Genomic DNA, 23634 nt, shown 5'->3' on the forward strand with positions numbered 1-23634 from the left:
AGAGGATGATTTTCAAGTGTGCCGGATGAGAATTAGATTTATCTTAATACTTAAAAATTATTTTAAGATTAAAAATAATTTTTATTTTATTTTATTTAAACATTACTCCGGGTTTCCTTGAAAATTGAAGGCTTTTGATAGATTGAATGTATGTTTGTGATGAGGAATATTTTATTTTATTGAAGGCTTTGAATGTATCTCATAAACTCAAATAACTAAAATAATTACATATATCTAATTAAACTTTCATTGTTCATATTCGTAGGTTCAGACAATATGATCAATCATCTTGACCTCGATAAATAAGTGACTATACCCGAATCACAATATTGTTAGAAACTTATACTTTATTCTTTTCATATAATTATTTAATCAATACTTTATTATAATTATATTTATATTATTTTATATAAATATATATTATATGACTCGACGTACACGTGCCGAAAAATTAGTTATATAAAAATAAAAAATGAGCAGTATTACTCTGTTATTCCGTGCAGAATCATCACGTTATACCGAACAATCTCATTTGTTCGGCTTTGAGAAAAGGGAGTCGGGTAGTCCACCTATAAACTTATCCAAATGACATTTTTGCCCCACATATAAATATCCTAAAAGGGGTAAATCTGGTTTCAGCAGTCCCATTCCAAACTTTCCCTTTAATCGAAGCTCCGTCGCGAAATTTTCATTCTCACCCACTGCTAGTAGCGTAGCCGCCGTTGCTGCCGAGGTTTCTCCCGCCGGCGTTTTTCACTCGCCTTTATCCGGCGGTTTCGTCTTCTTTTTCCGATAAAGGTTAGTCGGATAACTTCATTACCTCTTCCCCCCTAACCCTTCGCTCCCCGTCCGCCTGTAAAGTCTTATTTTTGCTATTTTTTCGTTTTATGAAATTTCTACTTTGCATGTACACGTTAGATTCGAAATTTCGGACTTTTATCTTTTCTTTTGACGCGATTATTTAATTTCTTACGTTTTTTTCTGGAGCTTTTATCCTTGCATTTGAACTCCTGTACGAAAAAAGTCAAAGATCCTTCTTTCAAGTCTGAAGATGGACTCTTATTTAGTGAGAAATTTGATATGCGCTGAGAGAAGGGGTAGTGGGTAAAGGTCATGCAAGTAAAATCTTTGAGTAGTCACAAGTTTTTGGCACTTTTTTTTTTGGTTTTTTTTTGACAATGGTGGTGTCTGAGGCCAGCTTGAACACACCTCGGCGGATGCAACTGGTTTTGTGCTACCTCCAGCTAGCACAAGTACTCCCTCCGTCCCAGTTTAGGGCGGCAGTGTTTGACTGGTTACAGATTTTGAGAAAGAAAGAACTAATTTTGTGCTTGTGGTCTAAACAAGTCATAAGCATTTGTACGGCTTTAAATCATCTCACTAGGGGTAAAAGATGAAGTTTAAAGTGAAACTATTTCTTAAAAAGTTGACATTCTCTTCGGAGGAGACTAAAAGGAAAATATGCCACAAAAATTTGGACGGAGGGAGTACACTTTAACTCTCTAGTCAACAATGCTTAGGCATATGAGAAGAATTAACCTAGTGTGATCTCTGCTGTGATTGGAACCTTGATTCTCAAGTTGTTAACACTAGGTCACCCCGTTCGAGGTATTGGCACTCCTTTGTAAAAGGTCGCTTTGGACAGAGTATAGTGCATAGTATCTTGGGCAATCCTAAGATAGGGTTTCCCCACAATGAAGCTGCCTAGGTATTAGGATTTTTTTGAGCATGTAATATCCTGGAGTACCATAAGAAAGCTCCCCCACCCCAAGCTGACATAGAGTTTCTATTGGACAAATTAGAGGAATAGGGTCCGCTTATCAGCTGCATGAATCTCAAGATGAAGAACACTTGCCTTTTTCAAGGAAAGAACGATGGATGAGGCTATATATGGGCCCCTCCTCAGTCCCTATGAAGAAGACAGAAGGGTGTTGCTCTTTTACTTGGGGGCAGAAAGTAGTATAAACTATAAAGGTCTAATCTTTTAATGCAACAAGAAGGCTTATCATGTTCATGTTGTAAGAAAATAGTTGCAACTAGTATGATATATGGACATTCATCTTGGTGGAAATATCTTCCAATCTGGAATTCTGAAGCTAAAATCAGTAGAAGAGCCGAAAAACATAGCGGTCTACTTCTTCCTCTCAATCATGACTGATAAACAAGTGTCTAGCGTGTAAACAAGTGTCTAGATGCACGCTGTTAAAGCATACCCTCTTGTGTTGAAAGCGTAAGTTGAATATTTGGATCTATGGTAAGCACCGCTCGATGTAAATTTCCCCACAGATCGAGCATGGGCATTTGGAACATCTGATCTATTAAATTCAGTAACAACCTGGGATACTCCGTTCCTTCCGTGTCGAATTGTTTATCTCCATGCCTTTTCAGCTATTCCCTTTATGCCATTTCAATATAGCTCCCATATTGTCCGTCACATCTTCAGGAAAAAGAGGAAAATAGGCCTACCAGGACCATCTGAGATGAACTTATTGTAGCTGAGGGAAATAAGGACACATTTCAAACCATTAAAAAACAGTGATATTGCTAGACCAGTAACAATCTTTGGTGATCGATAGAGACCAGAAAGTCCCCTCCTTAGGCCTGCGTTCAATAACCCAACCTAGCAACAATGACCATATATCTCTTAAGTCAAGCAGAATGTTCCTTTCAATTTGATAGGATTTGCTAAAACCAATCTGTTTTCATGGTTTGTAGATGGATTCCTTGTTCAAAGGTGCAAATTTGCAGATCTTTAAGCATATATTTTTGATGTGTGCCCTTTTAATATTTACCTTTGGATGGTCAGAGCATCGCCCATAATTTGTTATGTGAGGTTAATTACTTGGTTTGATCTCCTTTCTGATTTCAGACTAATTGTGTTACTTTGTGCGTTCGTTTTATTTCCTGGTGGCTGTTATTTGGTGTATCACTTCACTTCACTGAATAGCATAATGGCCATTAAATATTTCTTATCGTCACACTGAAAACATACAAGAATCAGAAATTGTTAAGGATACACATAAAAAGACATGGTCATTTTTAGTATAAATTAGATCCATTGCGATCTAAATACTGATATTTTAACTTTAAGTGCCTAAAGAACGTCATAAAATCTGGCATTTGGTACCCTCTGAGTCAGGAGATTGTGATCATTCCGTCCGCTTCATTAATAAAGTCACTTCTGAAGCAGTACTATCATTACAAATAAACCTAGAAACCGCAATAGAAGTGAGGAAATCATGACCCTTATGCATTTGACTCTGCTAAGCTTCCATCACTTGAGTCAAAAAAGAAATAACTTTTTAACTAAATGTCTAAAACACAAGATATCCTTATCTTGGAAAAAAAAATGAACATAAATATTGCAATAAAAGAGTGATGTAATGAGTGGCCAACAATTTTAGAACTTAAAGATTTATGTACTTATTGATTTTTGATAGGTTTCACGCTTAATAAGACTCACATTGCATGACCGCATACTTATTTGGTTTTATGATTTTAAATATTATGGCTCCATAGACACCATATACTTCCAGACTGATGGCTATTTGATTTACTACTTTGGTGTTTTGGCAGCTGGACATTTGTTTACACTGGATACTAATTCTACCAAGAAAAACAAAATAAATTTTATAATTTAAGCTGATCTTCCTATTTTTTAAAATCTTAAACTCCATGTCTAGTAAACAACCGTGGCGTTAAATCGGTGGAGGGAGTACTGGGCCTGCTATAGAACATGCACACCTAGAGCTTTTTAGTAAAAGAAAGTATTAAAGTAGCTGGACCAAAAAAGGTATTAAAATAGAAACTAATGCTCGGAAAGTAAAGATACGAAAGTTTAAAATTTGGATAATTAAATGAATTTGAAATCTTGAAAGCCGCGAGAACTATATGGAATAATGTTATTATTGGTATGCTGTCAAATGTTTTGTAACATCCCACAATAGAAAGTGTCATGCAACTCGGAACGGAGTCAACATGTTCTGCATGAACTGGAGACTGGAGTTTACACGATTGAGATTCTTTTTCCTTCTTGGTTAGCTAGATTAGGATAATAAAGATTGATTCACATCTTTATCTCTTCACATGTGTTTTCCGTAATTATTTGTTTAATATTTGTTCCACCTCTTGAAATACTGGAACTGTAGACTGCTTCATGTGTATCTGAATGCTTAGGGACTCGATCTTACTTCCTAGTTCCTAAATCTTTGGGTTTCGTGGCGCTGTGAGAATTCAGTGAAGGAAAACACTTCATCAATATATTGTTTCTTGTAGGTTGAAGGAGCCATGTACTTTTCAAATTCCTTTTGCTTATTTGTTTTTCTTTCCATTTTAGCACATTCTATTTAGATGCAGGATGAGGGTGAAGTAAGTAAAATAAGTGACTTTTTATTCACTGTACAGTCAAACACAACCACGAGATAAAGAGATATTGAGATTCATGCAGGAAGATTACCTGAACCAAAAAAAGTAGGAGCATTGTACTGTAGCTAAATTACTGGCTTAGACACATAATATGGAGCTCTTTGAAGAGCTTGACGTTGGTATTCCGGCTGAGCAGGTGATTTAGTTCTTTAAGAATACGATAGAGATTTTATTGAGATTTCCATTATCCATAGTTAACACAATGAATAATACTGCTGTCTTAACACAAAGCAGGGGGTCTTGACTTGCGTGTCGATTTGTTTCTTTGAGATTCTTTGGGCATATATATGTCATTTTTGAAGTTCTATACATTGTGTGTACAAGTTGGGCCTTTCTTGGTTGCTATCTATTTGCTTATAGATATACTCCCTCCATTTCAATTTATGTGAATCTATTTCCTTTTCAGTTAGTGCCAAAAAAGAATAATCCCTTTCCATATTTGGAAACAATTTACCTTTTACACCACAAGTTCAAAAGTTTTCTCTCTTTTCTTAAACTCCGTGCCCAGTCAAATAGGTTCACATAAATTGACACAGAGGGAGCGTAAAGTAATGTAATAGCTTTCCTGTACATACTGCGCAGCATGCAATTATTGTTGGTAATTAATAAAAACTATCTCTTACTGATACCAATATATAAAGTAATTTGTTAAGTGAGGTAGCTTGTGAAAAGAGGGACCTAGAAGCACGGGTATTCAAGATTAGGGGTTTGTATGCATCCTGGGAGGGAGATATTTATAAGGAACTGTTAACAGAAGATGCAATAAGGGAGCAGCTTCCACCAGTACATTTCAATCAGTGCATTGGAAAAGAACAATATATAAAAGATTGTTCAATTAATGATCTTTATTGTTTTACGTTGTAAAATGTTCCACTGGAGAGAACTTTTTTATGTTTGTTTGTGTAAATAAACTTGATGTGCTCAGTTGATAGTTCCTATATATGGTTCAGAAATGAACAATTTCTTAAAATGAGAAGAGAGTGATAGCATCCTTCTCACCTAGCTAGTTAGTTTTAAAATAAAACCCAGAACGTTCCCTATTTTTCTTCCTTTTGATAGGCAAAGTAAGGGGTTTTTGATGTAAAATAGCATAAGGAGAACACTGATAAAGATACATACAAAATGTAAGGACATTACAAAATGTATAGTGAACTAATAAAGTTAATCATGATTGGGCTCTAACAGATTTGCCACAGCCATGTTGCACGAAATACTAAGCAAGGATATACAGTTGAATTTAAGTTTAACTACAATGTCTTTCTCCTCTTCAAAAACTCGTGCATGTCTTGCCTTCCAAATACCCGCCATACAGCTGCGACAACGACAGAATTCCATGTTTTAGAAGAGGCAATAGTCAAGCCTTTTTATGCAGGAGGAAGTCCAAAGTAGATCTTGGCATCCACCATAAGATTTCGAGAATAATAAAAACAAATTTCCAGATTTCCTGCAGCGAAGGAATGAACGGTTATCTTCTTCCCCCTCCTCGCAAAGTGAGCACCTATTGCATAATATGAAGCCCCTCTTTTGTGGTTATCCAATGTGAGGCATTTGCCCTTTGCAACAATCCAAGAGACACATTTGACCTTGTAAGGGGCATTGCTCGAATTGTTTCCATGGCCAGGGAACCAAACCAAGGGGTGAGATAGTTAGGGTGTTGTAGCAGCTTTTTACAGATAAGTGCCCTTTAGTGTGGGGTTTCCAGAAGATGTACTCAGAAGTTCTGTGGAAAGGAATTATTGAGGAGAAGGATCAACTGCATGTTGTCCTTGAATTCCGAATCGTTGAGATTTCTTCTGAGTGGTATGGACCGTCCCTTTTCTTGTGTGCCAATCACTGCATTCTGAGAGATGGAACAACGGTAGAGAATAGGGGAAGTGTCCGAGCCATGAATCATGCAAAACCCGTTTTTCTTCTGTCGCCCACCACAATGGATAATGTGAAAGCATCCATGTAATCTTCCCTAGCTTTGCTTATCTGGAGAAAACAACTAGCCTCGCTTATCCTTGATAAGATCATAATCTGGTGCCTCCTGAAGGGTCCAAGTGAGGATTGCTTCATAAGCCTTGCAATGTCATTTACCATCATACTGGCCAGGACTTGATCTATTAATTAGGTTCTGAATGTGTTCCAGACAATTGACAGTCCCTTCACTTATGTTGAAAAATGCTTGGGATCTTTACTTCTCACTGGGGAAACAAAATAATGATAACAAATTCGTATGCAGTGGGTCCTTTTTGCATATTTTTCGTTTTTGAACCTTTGTTGTTGGGTAGATGGCGCTAGTTAGATCTTCCCCTTTGGTAGTTGTTTATAAACTATACCTACATACTGTGTTTGATCTAATTTAGCTAGGTGTTTCCATATTCTTGAATTCATTTTAATTTCCTATATTCTTCCTTGTTATGGAGATAAGTTTGTGCTTGTAGCTAATTTCCCTTTTACATGTGTAGAAGCCGGAATCATGGTGTACGTATCTTGAGATATATGGCTTCTAAAGGGTATAAGTCTAAGCCGGACCATGAAATACGTGTCCGGCGTCCAAAGGTATGAATTGGATCTTAGTTGCAATCATTCTTATATTTAGAAGCTATCGTCTGAAGTCTGAATTTTTCATTTGTGTTAATCCTTTTTCTTATTGATCCAGTTTCTTTTATATCTGCATTCTCAAAGTGGATGGGGCTGTTTTTCTTTTTGTCTTTTTCTTTATTTTTTTCTGTTTTGGGCAAGCGAGAGGACTGTTTTTGATTTACACTATTCCTTTTTTGGTGCTTAGGCTGAGCAAGTATCCATGATGTTAGCAACTTAGCATAGCAGTATGCATAGAATGTGAATGGATTGGACTGCTGAACCTAGGAAAATCTAAGTGATAGTCCAAACCCTGGCAGTGGTTTTTCAGCCATGTAATTTGGAATTTTCTTGGTTGCCAAAATGTACCTATTTTAAAGGCATTCTAGTTCAGCTGCAAATGGCACTTAGGCACTATAGTGAAATCATCTAGTGGGTGGAATACACTATTGTGCAACAGTACATTGATGAAATTCCATGTAAATCAGTCATGTGCAGAAGATGTTTTCAGTTCTTTATTCCTGAAGGGTATCTTAATTTAAAGTTCACACAAGGGAATCAAGTCTTAGTGATACTCGACAAAGAAATAGACAAAAAAACACACTTTGAAATAGCGAGAACGAAAGAAAGAAGAAAGAACTATCTAACCTTGCCTTCCTATGAGCTCGTAGGAAGAGATCCTACTCCCAAAGAAAAGTAGCTTAAGAAGCTTAAGAATATTCTATAAGAGAGGAGGTTCTTTCTTGACCTAGTTAGTAAGGATGGGGGATATGGAAAGATAAAATGTGAAACATAATACAAACCACTAGTTCTAGTGGAACATTTCAAAAAATATGGAAAGATAAAATGTGGAACATAATACAAATCACTGGTGTTAGAATCTATTGAACCCAATTTTTTTCCCAAGCAATTGTGTGATATAGGTCATGTTCTTGCTTGCTCTTGAGAGATATAATTGAAACGGATCTACCTAATCAGTAAGTTAGTTTCAGATATCCCCATAAAGGATCAACCGAGTTAGTAGGTTAGATGTATGGATGTACTGATGGAATATGTTCAGTCATAGGTAGGTAATAATTGTCCTATCATAGTCTTATAGGATAAGCTCTGGTAGCTACATGAATGAATAATCAGGGGGTACCTTAAGTGTTGTCAAAGGCGCGCTTAAGCCCTGAAGCGAGGCTCAAAACACGTTGAGCGCTCCGCCTCGCTTTGTGGGCGCTTTACTGTCACATCAAAGCTCTAAGGCTTACTTTTTCTTGCCCATGACTAAAAAAGGCGACCTTAAACAATTGATATTTCACTTTATCGTGAATTTTTTTTGTTCAATTTCTTTGTACATGCATATTTTTACTTTTTCTCCCGTTGCGCCTTTTTTCATAGACCCACACTTTATTTGCGCTTTGCGCTTAAAGACCCAATGGACCTTAGAGCTTTTTTGTGCTTTTCGCCTCTTGATAACACTGGGTACCTTGTTACTTGTGTTTTACAGTTTCCGTTGCTTATTTTCTTGATTTGTATTTAGGGTCTTGAAGCACCTAAAGAACCTCGACGACCTAAAACACACTGGGATCATGTTCTGGAAGAGATGGTCTGGTTGTCAAAGGTATAGAAAGTCCTCCCCAGTTCAGGAGCAATTGTTTAAGCTATTAGATTAATATCAATGAAGTTATTCTAAGGAACATATCTTATTTACAGGACTTTGAATCAGAGAGAAAGTGGAAGTTGGCTCAGGCAAAGAAGGTTGCTATACGAGCTAGCAAGGGAATGCTTGATCAGGCGACACGGGGAGAAAAGAGAGTTAAGGTTGGTGTTTTATTCTCTTCTCCCTGCACGTGAATATTGTCATATTTAGTAACCAAAACTTCAGTATTTTTGCATTCTTTACTAATTACATTGCTAAATTTTGCCTATTTCTCTTCTATAATATGTCACCAGGAAGAAGAGCAGCGTTTGCGAAAAGTTGCACTCAATATCTCAAAGGACATCAAAAAGTTCTGGTTAAAAATAGAGAAGCTGGTAATTCATTATCTGCAGAATTTTCTGACGCAGTTGTTTTCTCCACTCCAAGTAATCTTGAGATTTGACAGAGATTGTTCCCATGTTTTTCCTATTTCAGGTTCTTTACAAGCATCAATTGGAGCTGGATGAGAAGAAGAAGAAAGCACTCGACAAGCAGCTAGAGTTCCTTCTTGGACAAACAGAAAGGTTCAATCCTTTTCCCTTTTTCTATCCTGCTTTACTGACGCCATTTATATTGCTAGGAAGACCCTCTTATTTGCTAAGAAAAGATGTTCTAATTGTATACACAATGAACAACATGATCAGCCCTGATAGCTATGAATTGAGGTTTAGTTTATTGATTGAGTGATCGATTGACCTAATGAATAACACGATTAGGCATTCTTCTTGTGTTTATCGCAGGTACTCAACAATGCTTGCAGAGAACCTTGTAAGTTCACCAACTACTAGCAAACGAACCAATTCTTTGTCTGCACCAGAAGCCTTGAGAATTCAATGTAAAGATGGGAGTGAAGGAGATGTAAAGGATCGTGTTGGAGAAAATCTTCGTAAGTACATTCACTAGATTTCTGACCAATATTGACAAGCGTTTTGGCAATATTCTCCCCTCAGTTTCTTCCTTAAACTGAAATTGCAGAATCTCATTCGACTGGTAGTGATATTGATGACGATTTTGATCTGCAGTCTGAAGACGAAATGGTAAGCTTTTGACTAGCAATAGTGGAGTTTGATACTGTGCTTATTTATGTTAGTAGGATCTTGAAGCCTTACAAGTCGCTCATTGTTATCATTGGAAAGGTGTTTGACATGTATTCATGAAATACTTGAATGCGAGGAGCAGAATGAAATATTTATACTTGAGCTAGAAACCAAAGTAGTGATCATAGCACTTTGTGTGGCTTGAATAGTAAGCTAATTTTAGGAAACTAGCTTTGAGGCCAATTTTCTGATGATACAAGCTTTGGAGAATTTTCTTCCTCTCTGCCCCCTCTCTTTGTTCCGAAGGGTGGTGTTTGTGCTGCACAATTGATATCAAAGCCCTGAATAGAGCTTGATTTTGTTTGCAAATAAGACCAAATCAATATGTTGATCTTTATGGCGAATTAAAATGTACTTAGATGACCTTGCAGAGTATAACATTATTGATACATGTTAATGCAATCATCTAATCCAAATGGCAGGCAATAACTTTATGGGGCGCCAGTCGTTTCAGACCTTTAATTTCTTGAAGCAGTTGTGTGGATTCTCATAACCAAGGTCATAACATATAATGTTGAATTTTTTGAGCACTCATTATTTTCATCATGGACGATCTTTTTTCGTGAAGAATGTCAAGGATGAAGCCTTCTTATACTAGATTAGTCTTTTTGTTCCAGAACTCAAGTGTCAGGAATTTACCTCCAGCTACTTCAAATAGTGTGCAAAATTTTAATTTTACCATCTTTTAGCCTTAAACATCCAAAGCAAGAAACAATAATTTGGTATTTAGAAAGTTCAAGTACCTTGTATAAAGGAATTCAAGGAGTATGAAAACATACAACCTCTGTGCACACTCACACATAGTGGGGAGATGATTTGAAATTGACTGTTGTTTTCTATTTCTGTGTAGCTTCACTCTTGTTCTGGCATTTTTTAGGTTGAGAACCGAACAGGGATCTGACTGCAACCATTTTTTTGGGATAAAGATTTGACTGCAATCATCTGATTTCTATGAAATCATTGGTAGTCGTTGTTGGTAGGATATCATTCAGCTCTGGAGCTGATGTACCAGAGATTTGTGTTATGGTATATTATCTATTGCATTGGTCAAGTCAAAAACCATGTTGCTTTGACTTCTGTACTTACAAGTCGTATGTAGACTATAGAAGTCTCTGATGAGTTACCAATCTTTGTAGTGATTAAGCGAATTGAGCTCCCTCGTCTTTTCTGGGTTGGGTTTGAGAAGGGGGCTCTTATCAACATCGTTTATTCATTTGATTAATCTGAAGTATTGATGTGGTCCTTTATCTGTTCCTATGGCTTAATTGATTGTCTTTTTCCTTATTAACTTCTCTGGTTTTGAGTTATAGCCATGTGAACCATTATTGTTTAGGGGGGGGGGGGGGGATATTACAAAGTCTGTTGCGGTTCTGCTAATTTTGTACTATAAACAATATTTTCATGTATGTTGATGCTGCTTTAGGAAGATGACGAGCATACCATTGAAGAAGATGAGGCTGTTATAACTAAAGAAGAAAGGGAAGAAGAGTTAGCTGCTTTACAAAATGAAATGGATCTACCTCTTGAGGAGCTTCTTAAGCATTATGCAGTTGGGGAAGGTACAATATGGCTGATTGAGTTATGCTAAAGTATTTCACATTCATGCCTCTTCCATCTTTCAAATTTGACAACTTTCTGTATCATCTGACTGTTGGGAGGAAAATGAACTATCTTGTCTTATGTCTCCTTGTTTTAGGATAATCCCATGATTTTTGTGAAGTATCATCTAAACTATGTGTTTGATTTAGTTTAATTGTTCTGAACTTTCAGCTAGCAGAGATTGTAGCCCAGAGAAGAGTGGTACAGATGTTACAGTCAGTTCTGGCGAGGACAGTGATAAATGTGAGTGGATCTGCCACTTTGTGTATTGCTAATTATAAAGTCATGGAACTCTCCATGAATTCAAATAATGATGTTGTACAGGTAGAGATGACGATGTTGCTATTGAGACCAACGGGGGTTGCTCACCTGCAATTTCTGGTCGTCGTTCTGTAAGTTGTATGTGTTTATGGTTACTGCTTTGACTTCTATAACGAGGTAAGTGGTCAAGGTGATATATATGCTTTCTGGTACTTGCAGGTTGAAAGTAATGGCGTCTTATCAGTACCAAATAACCAGTATCCTGACCTAGGGCAAAACAAGCTAAAAAATCCTCCGAAGAAGTATCAAGAGTTAGACAAAGTTAATTTGTTAGGTGTCTTTAATGATGAACAGGTGAAGATGCTTATCTAACAACTTTCTTCTTATTAAACCTCTCATTATCAAATTATCAATATTGCAACGCTGGTTCAAGAAGTACTCTGCAGAAATTTTTCTTTAGCTAACATCCAAGACAACTTAGTTCAACTTAATTTACCGCTTGCATTACTTATCATTAAAAAACTATGCTTTGCAATATGGATGTTTGTGTATATTCGTTTTTGGAATTTTAACGTGATGCTTGATCATCAAGTACGATTTATTGCTTTTTCATAGAGAAGCTACACTTCTGTGGTCCTCCTTCAATGCGGGCCCAATTGATGATAGCATTTGAGTATTGAATATCAAGATTTTGGAGGGAGCTTCGAGTGTGAATATATTTTCATCTCGCATTTTCATGGAATGCAGTGTTTTTATATTAGAAGTTGGTTTGGTTGGTCTCCTTAGTATGCATCATGATGAGTATCTTCAGTTTTTCATACCCTTCTCCATTTTTCTCCATTTTATGTAGGATGATGATGATTATGTCCTTGCTGTTGGTGAAGATAAAGAATATAATATGGTAAGGCAATAACTGCTATATTGTTCAGTTGGTTGGAGAGCTTCAACTTGTCTGCGACAAAGTTTCATCATTTTACAGTTCATTTTTTATAGTGTTCTCTAATTTCCGAGACGAATTTGTGGCTAATAGCTTCTGTTGCCTTATCTAGACTTTGAGATTGCTTAAATATTTGTGGCTAATAGCTTCTGTTGCCTTATCTAGACTTTGAGATTGCTTAAATATTTAATTACGTTGCGTGGTATTGATAGGATGATGAAACAACTATGTCAGAGGAGGAAGAATTGGCAAAGGCAGAGTCAAATGATTCTGCAGATGAGGTAAAAACTCACTCTTTTGACCTTCATAACTGAAATTCTGATGCTTTCCATTAAACATAGACCTGGTCCAGTTTTCCCCTGACGCGTAATGGAACTTCAAAATGGTTGAACATCTCGTTTGATTTCTTGTGCTAAATTCCCAATTTTCAGATTGCACTGTTGCAGAAGGAGAGCGAACTTCCTTTAGATGAGCTCCTTGCTAGGTATAAAGAGGTATGTGGTGCTCTCCTCTTCTGTAGGGCTTGGTTTACATTTTATTCTTACCACTATCACCTTTCGCTTGTTAGGATTATGATACTGATGAAAATGTGGGGGACGATTCTGAATCATATGCGTCTGCTTCAACAGCACAAAATGAATCTGAACTGAGTCAAGTAAATGATGGACCGAGTGATGTACTGCCCACTACAGTCACTGAGACAAAAGAAGGGGAAGTTGAAAGCATGGATAAAACAGGGGAAGCAAGGCAGAGTGAGGATTTTTCGGGATCGCCAGCAAAAAATGAATCTGAACCCAATCAAGTAAATGATGGACCGAGTGATTTACTGCCCACTACAGTCACTGAGACGGAAGAAAGGGAAGTTGGAAGCATGGCTAAAACAGGGGAAGAAAGGAAGAGTGAGGATTTTTCAGAATCACTAGCAAAAAATGAATCTGAACCCAGTCAAGTAAATGATGGACCAAACAATGTACTGCCCACTACAGTCGCTGAGATAGAAGAAAAGGAAGTTGGAAGCATGGATAAAGCAGGGGAAGAAAGGCAGAGTGATGATATAATTGCTGATGCAGCAGCTGCTGCCAGATCAGCACAACCAACGGGTAACACCTTCTCAACAACCAAAGTGCGGACTAAGTTCCCCTTCCTTCTAAAATTTCCCCTTCGTGAGTATCAACATATTGGTTTGGACTGGCTTGTAACCATGTATGAGAAGAAACTTAATGGGATCCTAGCAGATGAAATGGGTTTGGGGAAGACTATCATGACAATTGCTCTTCTTGCTCACCTAGCATGTGAAAAAGGAATATGGGGCCCTCATCTTATTGTTGTCCCAACTAGTGTCATGCTAAACTGGGAGACTGAGTTTCTTAGATGGTGTCCTGCTTTCAAAATTTTGACATATTTTGGCAGTGCAAAAGAGCGAAAGATTAAAAGGCAAGGTTGGTTGAAGCCAAACTCGTTTCATATGTGTATCACAACTTACAGACTTGTTATACAGGACTCCAAAGTTTTCAAGCGTAAGAAGTGGAAGTACTTGATTTTAGATGAAGCTCATCTAATAAAGAATTGGAAATCGCAAAGATGGCAAACGCTTCTCAATTTTAACTCAAAACGGCGTATTCTTTTGACTGGTACACCATTGCAGAATGATCTCATGGAGCTGTGGTCTCTAATGCATTTCTTGATGCCACATATTTTTCAATCTCATCAGGAATTCAAAGATTGGTTCTGTAATCCTATATCTGGAATGGTTGAGGGACAAGAAAAGGTTAATAAGGAAGTTGTTGATCGCTTGCATAATGTCCTTCGTCCCTTTATTCTCCGCCGGTTGAAGAGGGATGTGGAGAAGCAGCTTCCTTCAAAACATGAGCACGTCATTTATTGTAAGCTATCAAGGAGGCAGCGTAACTTGTATGAAGATTTTATTGCCAGTTCGGAGACACAAGCTACTCTCGCTAGTACAAATTTTTTTGGGATGATAAGTGTTATAATGCAACTTCGCAAAGTGTGCAATCACCCTGATTTATTTGAAGGACGTCCAATAGTGAGCTCCTTTGATATGAGTGGTATTGATATGCACTTGAGTTCTTCCATTTGCTCGATGCTGTCGCATGGTGTCTTTTCAACTGTCAATCTTGGGGCTTTGGGGTTGTTGTTTACACATCTTGATTTTTCAATGACCTCTTGGGAGAGTCATGATGTTCAATCCATTGCGACCCCTTCAAGCTTGATTGAGGATCGTGTGTCTCAAATTCACGGTGAAGAAACTTCAGTAGTACTTAAACGGAATAAGAAGTTTCACGGGACAAACATATTTGAAGAGATCCAAAAGGCACTTGCTGAGGAGAGGCTAAGAGAAGCAAAGGAGAGAGCGGCATCTATTGCATGGTGGAATTCCATCAAGTGTAAGCGGAAACCTGTATATTCAACAAGCCTTCGGGAGATTGTTACTGTGAAACATCCTGTTCACGGTATTTACTGTCAGAAAAGTAATCCTATGTCATACCTGTACTCCTCTAGGCTTGCGGAATTGATACTGTCGCCAGTTGAGAGATTCCAAAGAATGGCTGATCAGGTTGAGACTTTCATGTTTGCAATCCCTGCTGCACGTTCCCCAGCACCTGCTTGCTGGTGCAGTAAACCAGGTACTTCCGTATTTTTCAGTCCAACCTTTAAGGAGAGATCTTCTAAGGTTCTCTCTCCGCTTCTCACTCCTTTTCGCCCAGCCATTGTTAGAAGGCAAGTCTACTTTCCAGATAGGCGGCTCATACAATTTGACTGTGGAAAGCTGCAGGAGCTTGCAGGTTTGTTGAGGCGATTAAAATCAGAAGGTCACCGTGCACTAATTTTCACCCAAATGACAAAGATGCTTGATGTTTTAGAAGCTTTCATTAATTTGTATGGTTACACTTACATGCGTCTGGATGGTTCTACTCTGCCTGAACAGAGACAAACTTTGATGCAACGGTTCAACACAAATCCAAAGATTTTCCTTTTTATTTTATCAACCCGTAGTGGTGGAGTTGGCATCAACTTGGTGGGGGCAGACACAGTCATCTTTTATGATAGCGACTGGAATCCAGCTATGGATCAACAAGCTCAAGATCGCTGTCATAGAATAGGTCAGACTCGTGAAGTACATATTTATCGATTGATAAGTGAGAGCACCATTGAAGAGAATATTTTGAAAAAAGCAAACCAGAAGCGAGCTCTGGATGATTTGGTTATACAGGGTGGAAGTTACAACACTGAATTCTTCAAGAAACTGGATCCAATGGAATTGTTCTCGGGCCACAGAACAGTTTCCTTAAAGAACATTGAAGGAGAGAAAGATAGCAATGTTACTGAGGTTCAGCTCTCTAATGCTGATGTGGAGGCTGCTCTGCAAAATGTAGAAGATGAGGCAGATTACATGGCTCTGAAGAAAGTTGAACAGGAAGAGGCAGTAGACAATCAGGAGTTCACTGAAGAAGCAATTGGTAGGTTGGAAGATGATGAACTTGGTAATGATGATGAGATGAAGGCTGATGAGCCTGCTGATCATGAAGTCCCGGTTACAACATCAAGCAAAGAACTTGTGGTTATGTCAAATGCTAGTAATTTATTAAAAGAACAAGCAATTACTTTTGCTGGTAAGGATGATGACATTGACATGTTGGCCGATGTCAAACAGATGGCAGCAGCAGCTGCTGCTGCAGGACAAGCTATCTTGTCTTTTGAGAGTCAGTTACGTCCAATTGATCGGTATGCTGTACGTTTTCTGGAGTTATGGGACCCTATCATAGACAAGACAGCGCTTGAGTCACAAGGTCATTTTGAAGAAACTGAATGGGAATTGGATAGAATTGAGAAATTGAAGGAAGATATGGAAGCAGAGATTGATGATGATGAAGAACCTTTAGTTTACGAAAGTAAGCTTATCTTAACCCCTTCATAACTGTTTGTCTTTGTAATTGTTTCGAGTAAATATTTGACCTAGCAATCTATATAAGAAAATTTTCAGACCAAAATAGTTTGTAGTCTTACATGTGAGGAATATGATCAAACTTGGCCTTCGATGCTGGTCATTAATTGGATCAATATTATGATTTGAAACAAAAATGTTTTACTGGTAGTTATACCAAAAATTATCTTAGATATTTGAGGTTGCAAGCATTTTAATTTGCTGAATATATGCATTTAAGAATGTGCTTTAAATGAATAACATTCCCGTTAATGTCAGGATGGGATGCTGATTTTGCAACTGAGGTATACAGACAGCAGGTTGAGGCTTTGGCTCAACATCAGGTCAGTAATTTTATGATACTTTGGGTCATTCTCCTGTCACCCTTCCTCTTTTGTCCTTTATAAAATCTGAAGGTTTCACATCTGTTCTTTTGGAACAACTTACCTAATAATATGACAGTTGATGGAGGAACTGGAAGCTGAAGCTAAAGAAAAGGAGCTTGCAGAATATGAGAACTCGATGGGGTAAGTGATTCCTGTAATAATAAGAAGTGTTTCCTATAATTCCTTCATTTCTTTTGTGTTTTCTTTCTGAGATAATTAAGAGTCTGCATGTCTTTCTTCTTCTATTCTGAATCTTTACTATTCCTTATCTTTTCTTTTGGAGTCTTGATTGTCAATTATCTTACTTGACTTTATCTAGCTTCTACCCCTTTGTTGTAGGATGTCATTTGTGCCTCCATGTATCAATATTTTTGTGTCATTAGTAGTTAGGGCATACATAGTGAGATTCGCTGTTTCTTCTTTCCTCGTGCTTTGCGAGATCTCTTCCGGAGCTTTTGTGTTATATATAGTGATTTAATTCAATGGATTATTGTGGTTTGATGGAATGAGCTTTGGATGAGGGCTTTGTTGTGTAGATGTCTGTTCCTTTAGGTAATTTTCTATACCATCTTGGTACTTTTATCGATAAACTTTACCTTATCAAAAAATAAGAACTTTGGATGAGGGCTTTCCACTTAAAGGAGGTTGATTATACCTGTTCAGTAATAAAGTGGTATAATTGGGAATGTATTATTTTCTTCTTGTATGGGTTTGTACAATCCTCACCTTTCAAGCTAGTATTTAAGGTTGAGTGACGCCCAAGATGGTATTAGAGTCAAATCCATCCCTATTCTTGGTTTATCCAACGTTGGGTCCGCATGTTGTATTATCGAGACACATGATGCCCGGTCTCGAACTTACGGGTGGGCTTGGGGATTAAGTGTCTTACATTGGCCGAGGGAATGAGTTGTTTCTGCATTGTCCAGTAGCAGCAGACATTTGGAACATGTTCCTGTCAATTTTTGGGATAGCCTGGGTCATGCCTAACTCCATCAAAGATGCCTATGAAAGTTGGTGCTCTTGGAAAGTTGGAAAACCCATCAAAAAGACATGGTTAATGGTACCTGCTTCAATCTTTTGGTGTATATGGAATGAACGAATCCGTAGGTGTTTTGATGGGATCTCAACTTCAAATCATGCTCTTAAAGCTAAATGTTTAGTGGATTTATTTAGCTGGCTCAACAAATCTCCTGTATCTAGCTGGGAACACCTTTTGGAAGGTGTATGCTCTCTAGTTATAGATTAATCTTTGTATTTGAGCAGTCACCTTTTTCCTTCTGGTAAATTTTTGTCTGCATCTTCTTGATGCCTTTAATGAAAACTTATTACTTCGTCAAAAAAAAAAGTACTGCACTCCAATACTGATCACTTGCATCTGTCTGCAACACTTTCTTTCCATTGGATGGAATGTGGAGTGTTTTGAGTTGCTGAGATAATTGGTTTCAGTTGTTTGACTGCCTCATCTTGCTCCTTGCTCCAAACTGGTGGTTTCTTTTTCAACATATTACTTAGAGGAGTAATAATTCTGAGAATTAACAACTCCCAAGAATTGTTGGATATGCTTGACCGAGAGATTTTTATCCGGAAAATTGAGAAGCTCTTTTGGTATATGAGGACCTGGACTAAATGAACCTTGAGTGAATTCCATACCCAAGAATTCAATTTTCTCTTGAGCAAGAATCATTTTCTTGCTGATACCATAACACCAAAATTTTTAATCAATTCAGTAAGATTGATACTTTGCCTTTAGCACAAATTCACAGAACCAGTTCTGAAGAAGCAGAAATTGTGGCACTCATGAAAACTACAACGCTGCTTGAAAATGCTAAAAGGGACTCCCCAAAAGAAAAGGAAAACAGGGGGAAAGGTCAGAAAGACGAAGACAGAAAAATAAGAATAGATACAAGTGTCTTCATGGAGATGACTGGTGGATTGAATAGGGTACACCACAAAGCCGTCTACGCCATCATGCACATCTAGCAGGTCTACAAAGGTGTACATATGAACAAAAAGACAGAAGAGATGAAGAATCCTTATCCCTAAGGAATCTTATCTCTCCATGCGGACCCCAAAGTTTTGAATTCGTATGGATTATTATAATATTGGGTCATTTTCGGTCATCTTCTACTTTATGCCTTTTTCAAAAGTCTTGGTGGCTTTACTTTAAGTCATCTACGGACTTTTAGGTATTTGGAGTCTTATTAAATAATTGAGGGATATTAGGACCCCACCCCTTTGTCTTTACTCTTTACTTTACTTTAAGTCTTTGTCGACCATTATCACCCTTTGAGGTAAGCAATGAGGTCACTGGATGTATTATTGAGTCTTGAAGCTACCTCCTTCACTTATAAAAGGGGGATCCAAGAGGATCATTGAATTCTCTCCTTGTAAATTATCAGTGTGCAATAAAATGTTTGCCTTCAAAAACTCTCTTGTTCTTTACTTCACTAATTATGGTGTAGTGCTTAATTGTCATTCTTCCTCTTGATCTTTATCATTCTCTCACAGCGGTACTACACTCGTCCATGAGTGCACATTTGGTATTTTGTGTGATAAGAATGTGCCACCTAAACTTAAGGATAAGTTCTATAGAGTGGTGGTTAGACCGACCATGATATGTGAGGTGGAATGTTGGCTAGTCAAGAACTCCTATGTCTAGAAGATGATAGTAGTAGAATGCTGAGATGGATGTGTGGGCACACCATGCGAGATAAGATTAAGGATGAAGATATTCGGGACAAGGTGGGAGTGGTCTCCGTGGTGGACAAAATGCGGAAAGAAGGCTGAGATGGTACGAGCATGTGAAAAGCAGAGGCACATATGCCCCAATGAGGTGGTGAGAGAGGTTGGCCTTTGGTGGGATCGACGAGAGGTAGAGGTAGGCCTAAGAAGTATTGGGGAGATGTGATCAGGCAAGCCATGACGCAGCTTCAGCTTATCATGGACATGACCCTTGACAGGAGGGTGGAGGTCGAGAATTAGGGTAGATATGTTGGTAGTCGAGCGCATTTCTTTTCCTTACGTGTTGTAGTAGTGTTATTTTCGTATTCTCTTATTCTTAATTGTCTATCACTGCCCGTTGTTTCTTTCGTTTCGGTATCTTATCATCTTATTTTGCTGTTGCTACTGCTTATTGTCACTCTTCTTTTGTCATCTTTTCTTGAGCTGAGGGTCTACTGGAAATAAACCTCTCTACCCTCACAAGGTAGGGATAAGGTCTGCGACTCTGCGTACGCATTATCCTCCCTAGACCTCACTTGTGGGATTACACTGGTTTGTTGTTGTTGGAAAAAGCTAGCTAGATAAACAAGTTGGGGATCGCCGGGGCTCGTCAATGCTACCTTTGGGGTGCGAGAGAACACTTAAGACTTTAATATCAAGAGAAGCTAATTTGAATTTTCCGGAAAATGCAATGCTTGATATATCTATCTAGATAGATATATTATATTAAAAGCGCGAAGTCACTTAGCAAAATGTCGTTTGCTTTTTTTATCCTTTAAAAGTAGATTTCGCACTAGATAAAATAATCATTCAATTGTTTTTCTTATATTTAGGAATTGTCATATAAATATTTTCTAATATTTAGGAATCCGAAATCAACTAATTTTTGTGTATCAAAAACTTATTCTTTCTTCCTTATTTAAGCAAGAGATTATATTTGTTCTTCTTTCTTTTCAGAAGCTTTTTTAACCTTCTATAACGTAAAATGTTTTACGTGATGAATATTTTACTTCGAAAAATCATTTTCTGTATCATGTTTCCCTGCTTTGTATGATGCTATGATAGTGTAAATATAATGACACGCACTAAGAGTCAACAATTTCTAACTATTATTTGAAGCAAGTGATATTGATTAACCGATGTAATATTTGTAAAGAAAAATATCTTTCACCCATAATATGTAAGGAAAGCTATTTCCCCTTTTAGGGGAACAAGCTTTTCTTAGTGAATAATCCCAAACAAGGTAGTTGCAAAATCATAATACTTGAACTGTATATCAATTCAAAGTAAGTACAAAAGTAACTCTTCTCTCTTTCACATACAACTTATAAAAATCTATTAATTAGATAATACTTTCTATAGCCTTGAAACATAGTCATCTTGTGGAGCCATATCGTTCAGCTACTCAAGTTAAAATTAAGCATTGCTAAATGATAGTCGTAAACAATTTCTTATGTTGGAGAAAACCATAATCTCTAAATTTGTTGAAACACTATCTTATAGAGCAACATAAAATGTTAATATTTTTTATCTCCAAGTTCAATGTCACAAATGACTTACCAGAAAATTGAATTTAAAAACGGAAAAGGGTCAAGTATACCCCTGTACTATCGAAAATAGTTTAAATATACCCTTCGTTATACTATTTGGCCATCTCAGACCCTACCGTTATACTTTGGTACAAATATACCCTTATTTTGGATGGAGTGTCACGTGGTTGCACCAGATTAAATCGACCTATCCCTTTTTAAAACCTTTTTCACTTAAAAGAAACCCGATCCGACCCAAAATCCACCCCACTTAAAAGAAGACCCTATAACGTTTCATGCCCTCATTTCAATGTAGTAGCTCATGTATTCAAGATATGTTCATGATAACAGATTCCACAATCATGCTATCAATTAGCAACCAACGATAGAAGACAAATCCACCCTTAAACATTGCAACTAAAGCTTTGACCGTTTGGAATTTTGTCCATTTTCTAGTACTAGTACTATCCTTCCCCTGAATTTAATCCTCAAACAACCAAAAGTTTATTGATGAGTCATCCTTAACTCAATTATTTTTACACTCTCTCTGGTTATTGTTTAACTAAAACTTCTTCAACTTTGATGCAACATAACCACTAAGTTGGTTATTCCTTTCTCCAAGCTATCTTGGAGAAACAAAGTCCGTCGAAGAATCAGGGAGGCACTGAGATATTAAACAGAGTATGATTGATATTGTTGCATCATTTTGAGCTCTCAGCTATTTTTCTACTCCTTCTTTATACAAGGGGATTAGGGTTTTATGGTTTTGTTCAAAGCTTTAGTAGAAGCCATTGATGTTCTTCATCTTTCACCGGCCATTGTCAATGGATATGTAATATCTGCGAGTCTTTTGTATAACCTTGTAGGGTCTTCATATGGGTGGATTTTTGGTCGGATCGGGTTTCATTTAAGTGAATCGGGTTTAAAAAGGGGATGGGTCGATTTAATCTGGTGCAGCCACGTGGTACTCCATTCAAAATAAGGGTATATTTGTTCAAGAGTATAACGGTAAGGTCTAAGATTGCCAAATTGTATAAATAAGGGTATATTTAAACCATTTTCGATAGTACAGGGGTATATCTGACCCTTTTCCGATTTAAAAATAAAGCCAAGTCATTCCTAAACTCATTTAAATTGACAAATTATTTGCAGAATGAACATTTCATGTTGGAATTTCATTCTTTTATAATAGTACTCCCTTTGTTTCCATTTTGTGTGAACCCTATTTTCTTTCTAGTCCGTGCCAAAAAAAATGACCCCTTTCCATATTTGGAAACAATTTACCTTTATTCATTGATTTGTAGCCACACAAAATATATGAGCCTCATTTTCCACAAGTTCAAAAGTCTTCTCTTTTTTCTTAAACTCCGTGCCTAGTCCAATAGGTTAACATAAATTGAAACAGAGGGAGTATATAGGTATATAGATAAAATAAATATAGATATGTAATAACAAGGAAACATAGGTACCCAAAAATAGTAAGGAAATATATGTCTAACATAGCAAAACATTGATTTCCTAATACCTAAATTACGAACCTAAATAACACTTTGTGCTAAAAATAACAAATAAATGGTAGAATAAAAGCTTATTATTACGTATAAAAAGAAATATGTAGGAATTTATAAAATATTAACAACCTATAATAAGGTCAAGAAAAACAAAAAGGAACATACATCAATATCTCCTTGTAGAAAATCGTCTTACAGAGCAGTTGAAGGCTAAGTCGCTCGAACTCTTCACTTTGGGTGCCGCACCAGTGTCGATACGATGTGGGTGTTGTTTTCATACCGTATCAGGTCAAATGATTTTGGGTACTTCGACCAAAATCGACGGAGGTATTCACGACATACACAATGATTTTAGAAATCAAAACAAAAGTTAAGGTGAAATTAAAGAAAATTAATATCTTGGATATAGAAATTTCTATGTCAGATGTTTTCCTTTTATCTCATTCTCGGATTCTCCTCTTGATCAATATTCTCTCCTCGGGTTGTAAGTTTTTCACATAATGTCTCATAATTTAGACATATTTTTATAACTGTACTTTTAGATATTTGAATTATGTTTAGGCGAATCTTTGCATCGTTACCATGCCTGGATTCATACTCCCGAATCTTAAAATTTAGATCATGAAGGATTTGACCTCTAGATCTGCACCCGTATCGGACACCCACACCCGAGTCCGAGTAACGTAGGTTGAAGCAATAAAAAGGAATATGCACCAAGAAAATCGTTTACAAAGAGAAGTCAACTTACCATATCGTTATCTCATACAATAAACTATCTATTATTACAAATACTATCTAACTCTCCTAATATCTTCGGCTTTGCAGGTTTCAAAGATATACAATTACTTTAAATTCAACAATTGTGTCAATGTAATAATATTTATTCTCCCATTTAAATTACTTTTGCATCTATCTCGACGTCAATTGTTATTACCCATAATTCATTCTTATTCTATATTCTATCCACTCTTTTATT

General features: G+C 37.1%; 1 protein-coding gene across 1 annotated transcript in view; it reads left to right on the plus strand.

Annotated features, from left to right (window-relative positions):
* The first annotated feature begins 643 nt into the window (after window positions 1–643).
* LOC109211749 (protein PHOTOPERIOD-INDEPENDENT EARLY FLOWERING 1) overlaps window positions 644–23634 on the plus strand; it is a 29389-nt gene continuing 6398 nt past the window's right edge. The window contains exons 1-18 of the mRNA XM_019375322.1: window positions 644–798; window positions 6876–6969; window positions 8516–8596; window positions 8689–8796; window positions 8929–9009; window positions 9110–9198; window positions 9415–9560; window positions 9650–9711; window positions 11195–11330; window positions 11542–11613; window positions 11695–11762; window positions 11851–11985; window positions 12482–12532; window positions 12781–12849; window positions 13000–13062; window positions 13137–16479; window positions 16791–16855; window positions 16974–17038. Coding sequence (XP_019230867.1) covers window positions 6910–6969; window positions 8516–8596; window positions 8689–8796; window positions 8929–9009; window positions 9110–9198; window positions 9415–9560; window positions 9650–9711; window positions 11195–11330; window positions 11542–11613; window positions 11695–11762; window positions 11851–11985; window positions 12482–12532; window positions 12781–12849; window positions 13000–13062; window positions 13137–16479; window positions 16791–16855; window positions 16974–17038 — 4694 coding nt within the window. The 5' untranslated portion in view covers window positions 644–798; window positions 6876–6909. The remainder of the gene's footprint in view (window positions 799–6875; window positions 6970–8515; window positions 8597–8688; window positions 8797–8928; window positions 9010–9109; window positions 9199–9414; window positions 9561–9649; window positions 9712–11194; window positions 11331–11541; window positions 11614–11694; window positions 11763–11850; window positions 11986–12481; window positions 12533–12780; window positions 12850–12999; window positions 13063–13136; window positions 16480–16790; window positions 16856–16973; window positions 17039–23634) is intronic.

Source organism: Nicotiana attenuata, unplaced genomic scaffold (genome assembly GCF_001879085.1).
Source record: "Nicotiana attenuata strain UT unplaced genomic scaffold, NIATTr2, whole genome shotgun sequence".
Taxonomy (NCBI): Eukaryota; Viridiplantae; Streptophyta; class Magnoliopsida; order Solanales; family Solanaceae; genus Nicotiana; species Nicotiana attenuata.